The sequence below is a fragment of the Sinocyclocheilus anshuiensis genome, unplaced genomic scaffold (genome assembly GCF_001515605.1).
Source record: "Sinocyclocheilus anshuiensis isolate Anshui unplaced genomic scaffold, SAMN03320099.WGS_v1.1 scaffold207, whole genome shotgun sequence".
Lineage (NCBI taxonomy): Eukaryota > Metazoa > Chordata > Actinopteri > Cypriniformes > Cyprinidae > Sinocyclocheilus > Sinocyclocheilus anshuiensis.
In genome coordinates, this window is record NW_015551045.1 from 4,891,127 (window position 1) to 4,899,498 (window position 8,372).

General features: G+C 36.3%; 2 protein-coding genes across 7 annotated transcripts in view; both read right to left on the reverse strand.

Annotated features, from left to right (window-relative positions):
* Positions 1–483: 483 nt before the first annotated feature.
* Positions 484–3,303, reverse strand: LOC107661801 (transcription factor SOX-30-like). Of its 2 annotated transcripts, none has more exons than XM_016451568.1 (5): positions 2,651–3,303; positions 2,126–2,362; positions 1,866–2,039; positions 936–972; positions 484–792 (listed from the first exon to the last, which is right to left on the reverse strand). In XM_016451568.1, exons 1-5 carry the CDS (start codon positions 3,210–3,212, stop codon positions 675–677), a joined length of 1,128 nt encoding a protein of 375 aa, XP_016307054.1. In that variant the 5' UTR covers positions 3,213–3,303; the 3' UTR covers positions 484–674. The 2 variants fall into 2 exon arrangements, with proteins under 2 accessions (XP_016307054.1, XP_016307053.1); XM_016451567.1 differs by having other exon boundaries at positions 936–1,062.
* Positions 3,304–5,709: 2,406 nt separating this feature from the next.
* LOC107661732 (clathrin interactor 1-like) overlaps positions 5,710–8,372 on the reverse strand; it is a 42,733-nt gene continuing 40,070 nt past the window's right edge. For all 5 annotated transcript variants that reach the window (XM_016451487.1, XM_016451484.1, XM_016451488.1 and 2 more), the window contains one exon: positions 5,710–7,505. In XM_016451487.1, the coding sequence (XP_016306973.1) occupies positions 7,156–7,505 (350 nt within the window). In that variant the 3' untranslated portion in view covers positions 5,710–7,155. The remainder of the gene's footprint in view (positions 7,506–8,372) is intronic.

The window sequence follows — 8,372 nt, forward strand, 5'->3', positions numbered from 1 at the left end:
CTGTCTCCTTGGTAAATAAATAAATAAATTAACTTAATATTAAACCTCATTAGGTCCAAAATCGTTGGCCATTGAGGGGAAATAATGCAACAGCTGGTTGCATTTTTAACATTTTAAATAATTTGTACACAATAAATATTTTTTCTAATGTACATTTTAATATTATAAGATTAAAAGTCACAATATGATGAAGGATTAATACGATCCTAAAAAGTCACAGCCATTTCCAAAATCAATATGAATTTTTATGCTTTTTTCTGAAATAACCGGCTACGGCCATTTAAAAAAAAAATGTCTCTTTAAAAAAAAAAAAAAAATCATATTCAATGATGACATGACGGTAAAAAAAAAATTAAATCTTTGAAATTCATTGATTTAAATAAATGGGAACCCTGGAAGCCAACATGCCTCCAATCGGAATTCAGCCTGATTTGTTTCAGAACAGTTCCTGAATCAGTTTAAGTCATTTCCATTGTTTATGAAAATGCAGACACTCTTTTAAGGCAGGAAATTTAAAACATTTTATTTTGTAATACAACCTCAAAAACTATTGTGGCTGTTATAAGAACCGAAAAATCAATGAGTAAGATATATCACAATGGTAACACACTCTAATGCAGTCCTGTCAAAGGAACAAACAGGAACCCAGAAGTCCAGAACTAAAGACTGTCCGTCTAATTGTCATCATGGAAGCAATATTCACAATTTAGGACAGGCGCCTCATGCCTCAGATCTTCATAGTGGCTCATGAAGTCAATGAGATGGCTAGAAGAGCTTGAACATGGAATGGATCTGTGGGAGAAAAGGAGAATTTTGTTTTCAGCCTATGAAAAGTGCAGCATTACAAATCTTTTCTAGTATAACATGTTCATTTGTGTATTTGTAATCACATTGCAAACCCAATGCAATACTAGGAAGAGGTTTTCAGAGCTTACTCTGCTGGGTAGAACTGCTGTCCAGTCATGTGGAGGTCTGCAGAGAAGATACATTGAGGAGCAGAGAGAGGACATTGATCTGTGCTGTTAAAACCTTGTTGCATCTCCATGGCCTGGTTAATGTTGGCTGACAAAAGCATTGTGATGTTTTTAGCATGAGAAGTAATTTGGCTTCATATCATGTTTAACCACCCAGCCCAGAATATTATTATTAACTAACATTAACCAGTGAATTCAACTCTTGGAGGGTTTTAAAGATCAATAGTATACCTGCGAGCTAGCTAAATTACTTTTTTATCATAATACAAATGCTCTACAGTGAATGGAATTACGTCATTACTTGTGATGTCAAAATGCAGTGGAAAAGGTCTAAAATATAATCTTGCAAAATGACTGCATTTGATTATCAACAAAAAGAACACTTCTGTTTTTATGTGTATACAATGCGTATACACTGCTGATGATGACATTTACTGTACTCTACTGTACACATAAAAACCAAAGCATACTTAGGGCTTAAGTGTCTCGCCTAACCTCATACTTTGCTTTCTTAAAGGGGTCATATGATGCGATTTCAATTTTTCCTTTCTCTTTGGAGTGTTACAAGCTCTTGGTGCATAAAGAAGATCTGTAAAGTTGCAAAGACTAAAGTCTAAAATCCAAAGAGATATTCTTTATAAAAGTTAAGAGTCAGCCACGCCTACCTAAAACGGCTCGTTCTAACACGCCCCCACATGTCTACATCACGATGTGGGAAGTTTTGCATAACGCCGCCCAAATGTTCACCCTTTAAAAGAAAATGCAGGATGAGTCGATTGTTTTTTTTTTTTTGTGGTAATCAGCGTTACGCAACAAATGTGTTCGACTGAGATTAATTTGTAATGAACCTGAAATATTCAAGGCATAAGCTATATAAATAAGTAGCAGAACCTGGAGAATTTAGACTGTTCTGCCCTCTCGCTGATGTTAGGGGCTCTGGGTAAGGGTTAGGTCTCTGTGCCCATGTCAGAATGAAGGGTGTGGAGATTTGGGTCGCAGGGACGACCGGTGGCCTTCTGGATGCGGAATGCTTCTTTTTCACTCTGCATGGCTGATAGACCCAATCTGTGTTGATGAGAATAAGACATTTAATAAAAAGTGCCTACCTGAGATTCTGCATATGCTCTTTAATGTCTTTCTCCATAGCTTACCTGGGTACTTCTCCATGTGTTGTGCCATGATTCTGCGAGCTTCTTCGTAGTATGGCTTCTTCTGCTCTTCAGACAGTTTGTGCCATTCTAACCCTAGCTGAACACTGATGTCGCAGTTGCTGGCATATGGGTTGGCCTTAGACAAGGCGGGTCGGTGGATCTTTGACCATAAGATGAAGGCATTCATGGGCCTTTTGATAGAAACTTTTTTGTTCTGAGAACTTGCCACCTCACTTTCTGCTCACAGAGACAATGAAACAAGGAAATGTCTTGTGTCATGTATATAAATATTGATATAGTTAAAAAAAAAAGTTCTTAGGAAGGAATGGAATTGTCACTGAATCAATCATTTTGCTTTTTGCTCTGGAGCTATCTTCACTATTTTGGTCTAATGAACCTTGAACCTTTTATTAATATGCAAATATACCATTTATCTTAATAGTTGTACTTTAAAATGTATATTTCAAATATAAAGTAGAAGCCTTTTTGCAGTTCTACTCCAGAACATAAAGCCTTCAAACCTACCTGCTCCAGAAGGCGGCTGAGTGAAGTTCAGACCTCGGGTATTGATCTGCACAGAAGCCTCGCTGATTGGCTCACGGTTTATTACAGACGCCGCGCTGATTGGCTGATGGGTTGCTATCGGAAAATAAGTCTCGCTGATTGGCTGATAGTTTATTTTTGGGAAAGGCGCCTCACTGGACAAATTGCAGTTAAATGACTGCGGCGTGTCTTTAACTGAGAAACCCTGAGAAATCGCGTTATCAGTGGTTAGCACCATTGAAGTTTGACCTGAGGAATAAAGTGGAAATGTAACCCAGTCGGCGTTGTCCTGTTTAACCCCAACATCTTCTGTTAATGACCTGTTGATCGAGTTAAAACCTTCATCTTGTGGATGATCTTGTCTGTGAGTTGTCAAGCTGTTAACTTCAGTTGGTTCACTGACTCGTTGAGCTTTGACAGCGGGGATCGTGACAGGAGGACCGGGTTTCTTCCAAATACAATTTTCTTCTGTTTTGGCACATTTTGGTACCGGTTCATCGTTTCGGAACCTCTTCTTAGCTCTCATTTTGGGGTGTTTATCCATTCGCTTGTCAGTATGTCGTAAGTTAACAGTAATGTTCGTGGAATGTTAAAAAATGACACTGCAAGCTCCAGCGTCCTTTAAAAAAACACAAACAAGCATCACGTGACCACGCGAATACAGAAAACACGGACGTAGAATACTTTTATTAAAAACGTGCATTCATAAAAGAATCCACATATTTATTTTAAAACGCTCTATTTCACTTGATACATAATTAGAAGGTTTTGATATCAATTCAATATCTAGTGGTACAAACGTGCACAATATATTTTCAGTGTATTTTCGTAACTCCTTGTAAATATTCACCTCTAAATTATAGGGTGATTTAGGTAATTTGGGACACTATTTTCCATTGAAATGACAATAAATGACTAATAAACCGGAATATTTCTATATACAATAACAATAAAAAATATTAGTGCTGTCATATATATATACATTTTAAAGGGGTCATATGATGCTGCTAAAAAGAACATTATTTTGTGCATTTGGTGTTGAAATGCACCAACAATACTACAGCGAGAATAAAAGTTATGCCTTCTTTCTTTGCGTGAACATTTGGGCGGTGTTATGCAAATCTTCCCACATAGTGATGTAGATATGTGGGGGTGTGTTAGAACGAGCCGTTTTAGGTAGGCGTGGCTGACTCTTAACTTTTATAAAGAATATCTCTTTGGATTTGAGACTTTAGTCTTTGCAACTTTACAGATCTTCTTTATGCACCAAGAGCTTGTAACACTCCAAAGAGAAAGGACAAATTGAAATCGCATCATATGACCCCTTTAATTAATGCATATAAGTTAAAAAAAAGTGTATAATAATTTATTCAGAGATCGCCATGAAAATAGCCTTCATGCTGGCATTGTGTTAAAAAGTGAATAAATAAATAAATAAAAAGTGTACAAGTTTGAAAACGAGCAAAGGCATTTCAAAACAGAAGCAGATTAGTGCTATGTGAATAAAATAAATACAATTGAAATCGAATCAAACAGTTTCAACAGTAGATGCCTGTTTAGTCATATTCACATACAAATAGGTTTTGCTGAGAAAAGTGTTGTCAGGCATAATTACATCCTTTTATTAGGTTTTGCATTTGGATATATTTAGACATGATCAAATACTACCTTTTGTCAAGGTGTAGATTATTTCTTTTTTTAAATGTTGTTGACTTTTCTGGCTCTAACCTGTAAACAGTTTGAAACACAGCTTCACTTCAACAATTTCAATAACTTGATCTCACTCTCTCTGAACATTTTTTTTTTCACAGATGTTACCAAAGCCCTTCGAATTAGAATAAATACAAATAACATCATAATATACAATATCAATAAAATCTAAATTAGAATATATATAACATTTTATCAGCCTTACATTTAGGGTCAAGTCAGGTTTGCCCCCTCCAAAATTTACCCCCTTAACTTTCTAAAGCCTGACATTTGAAATAATAATTAGAAACTAATCTGATGAATCTGTATTACTGTAAATTAGTCAGATTTTATAACAGTATAACAGACTGCTTACATAAAATGCATATACATATGAGTTGTCACTCTATATCTCCCAATAACTGTTATAAGATGAAATTTAATTGTGGGAGGCAAAACATATAATGCAATAAAATACAGTGATGACTGAGAGATGTACAAATAAATGTTCCTCAAAAGCCTGATCATATTTGATACGTTTTAACATGAGTTTTCAGAAAAATGGATAATCAGGTAAATTTAAGTTTAAGTTGAATCTTGAAATATTACTCTTGAAATCTCTGATCTTGAAATATTATTCTTAAGTTTACTAAAAATCTACTTAAATATTAGAATCTACTAAAATCTGAAAAGATTTTACAGCAGAAAGACATTTTCAAAATGATACTAAAAGGCCTTTTACTACTAAAAAAGTATGAACTATCAATCAAAAGGACAGAAGGCATGTAATGATTGTATGAAACAGTTTTTTCTCCCATTTTTGTACATGTTGATAATTTAGAGATAATTTAAAACAAGATACATTAGACTTACAATAGAGGGAGCCACAGGACAGGACATTAATGAATGCAGGCCATTTCCATTATTGCACAACTCATCCTCAAAAGTGGATCAAGTAGATTATTGAGATGCCAAGATACTTCAGATAAGTTGTCATAATACCAGATTCTCTACTGTAAAAATCAAAGCACATTATATTTTTATAAGCTTTTGATAAACATCTTCAAATAGATGAACTATTGAAATCACCTCTTCGAATTGTAGCACTACTAATTCTTTAAAAGAAATGACAGGTATTATCCATCTATGCATCTTAATTTTAAGTTTTAAGACAGAACCAAGAAACATACTTTTAGGAACAATATCAACTATTGACTAATGAGAACGCTAAAAGTCTAGACACCATTAAAGTCACAAAGGCAGCTTTTGATGAAATTGTTTAATGTCAAAGTTTCTCAGTACAATAAAATCAAAAACTGAAATCTGAAAAGAAACTAAATCAAAGAGGCGCTCGATTTCATGTTTCTCTTTACATTTGCATAAACTAAGAAGTGTTTACTCGATTCACACGTCTAGAACAATGTATATATATATGCACAGGATCTCTCTGTATAATGTTAAGTATTAAAATAAGAAACTAAACCACTATGGAATAAATCTAAATAGTAATAAAATAAAGATTTGGTCATTTTGAACATAATGCCTCAGTGCCTGATGGAGGGCCCCTTGTAAAGCAGCTTGTGAGAAAATGGACAAAACCAAATGTTAAAAGAAAGAAAAAAGTGACAAGTAAACTTCATTTGGGGTTCACAATGCCTTCATCGATTCCATAGCCATCCTGGACAAACATTTCATAAATTTAACACTGACCCGCAACAATGCTTGAAACTGTAAAATCGACACATGCAAGAAAAGGATATAACGGATATGACTGTTATTATGAGGCATTATAAATACCAATTCAAGTAGTTACTAGAAATGTGTAACACTACTCCTGCTACCGCCAAAGCACTGATTTGTGCGGCTTCAGATGACAAACTCAAGGGAAGAGACCCCTAGAAATCTTCACATTAAATGAACGTATGTAGCACTATCCCCATCCATATCATTCAAGAATGTAATGGCTTTCGCTTTTCACGCAACACATCCTCTCTAAGACAGTTTTGGATTCATCAAGTATGGTTAATAACCTTCACACACATTTGTGTTATTAAAAAGGTGGCCATTTCACAGGCAGGCACACTTCAAATTACGGTCAGGTAGCTTGCTACACAAAAGTACTCAAACTATATCTACAGATATAGTCTGTTTTTTTTTTTAAAAAGAAGAACAAAGTTGACCATATTCATCTAAATAACAGGTGCTGGAGTGATAACGGAATATAAGGAGTGACTGTATATCTGACAAACTGTAACGATTCAAACCGAAAACAAAAACATGAGTAAATATTAAGGACCTGTGGTAAACTGTTCTATCTTATACCGTCTGAGAAGTGAGTAAAATCATTTATTTTTTGCACACCAAGATATTTACAAATCAACCCTTTGAGGCCTTTAAATCACAGCATGAATAATGCAAATTATGAGGTAATTTCTGAAATCAGTCGTATTTGAAAAGTGAACAGGGCCGTGATGAAAAAAAAAAAAAAAAGTGTCTGATGTTTCTGTTGTGAGAGAAAAATGTACCAAACTGCACACAGTCATCATTTTTCTTTAAAAGTATATAATATGCTTTGCACCATTTACAAAAAAATCCACCCTTTGATTATCAACCCCACATGAAAGAAAAGCAGATTCTTGTGTGTGTGTGTGTCTCTCTGTATCTGTTAACGAATAAGGACAAATGATTGAAGAGTCATGACACCGGCTAGTTTTGTCAGTTTTGTCCATTTTACTGGATGCAGGCTTCTTCTATTGAGGTGTATTTGGACCGTTAACCCTCTTGGAGTGATTCACCCTTCATTTCCCAAAGTTGCCAAAGTTTGCAAAGGCATCTTGTTTAGGTTGCACCATGGCGGGGTTCATGCCCTGGCCAATCCCCATGCTGGGCGTGCCCAGGGCACCTTGCAGGCCTATTCCAGCGGGCATCATATTCATGCCCACGAGTCCTTGATTGATAGGCATTCCTCCGATACCCACAGAGCCCATTCCCATGGTGCCCGTCGCCATAGTAGGAGGCATTCCCATGCCCATGGTCCCCCCCGCCATCATGGGGTTCACTCCCGGTCTGGGAGCGGCCGCCGAGGGCTGGGCATTCAGTGTCATTCCGGCGAAATTCTGGGCGACCGTGTTCAGTGGTGGCTGGACACCTAAATGAGAAATATATTATAATTACAATATGAATAAACAATACATGCAATTGCTTATGACTGTGGATTACCTCAAAGAACAAACTTTTATCAACTCAAGGCAGGACAATCTGATCTGAATCATGAAGATCATTGTCAGAGTAGAAGTACAGGTGCATCTCAATAAATTAGAATGTCGTGGAAAAGTTCATTTATTTCAATAATTCAACTCAAATTGTGAAACTTGTGTATTAAATAAATTCAATGCACACAGACTGAAGTAGTTTAAGTCTTTGGTTCTTTTAATTGTGATGATTTTGGCTCACATTTAACAAAAACCCACCAATTCACTATCTCAACAAATTAGAATACTTCATAAGACCAATAAAAAAACATTTTTAGTGAATTGTTGGCCTTCTGGAAAGTATGTTCATTTACTGTACATGTACTCAATACTTGGTAGGGGCTCCTTTTGCTTTAATTACTGCCTCAATTCGGCGTGGCATGGAGGTGATCAGTTTGTGGCACTGCTGAGGTGGTATGGAAGCCCAGGTTTCTTTGACAGTGGCCGTCAGCTCATCTGCATTTTTTGGTCTCTTGTTTCTCATTTTCCTCTTGACAATACCCCATAGATTCTCTACCAAGAATCTATGGGGTATTTCCACCCTTCCTCCAGACTCTAGGACTCTTGGTTTCCAAATGAAATACAAAACTTGCTCTCATCTGAAAAGAGGACTTTGGACCACTGGGCAACAGTCCAGTTCTTCTTCTCCTTAGCCCAGGTAAGATGCCTCTGACATTGTCTGTGGTTCAGGAGTGGCTTAACAAGAGGAATACGACAACTGTAGCCAAATTCCTTGACACGTCTGTGTGTGGTGGCTCTTGATG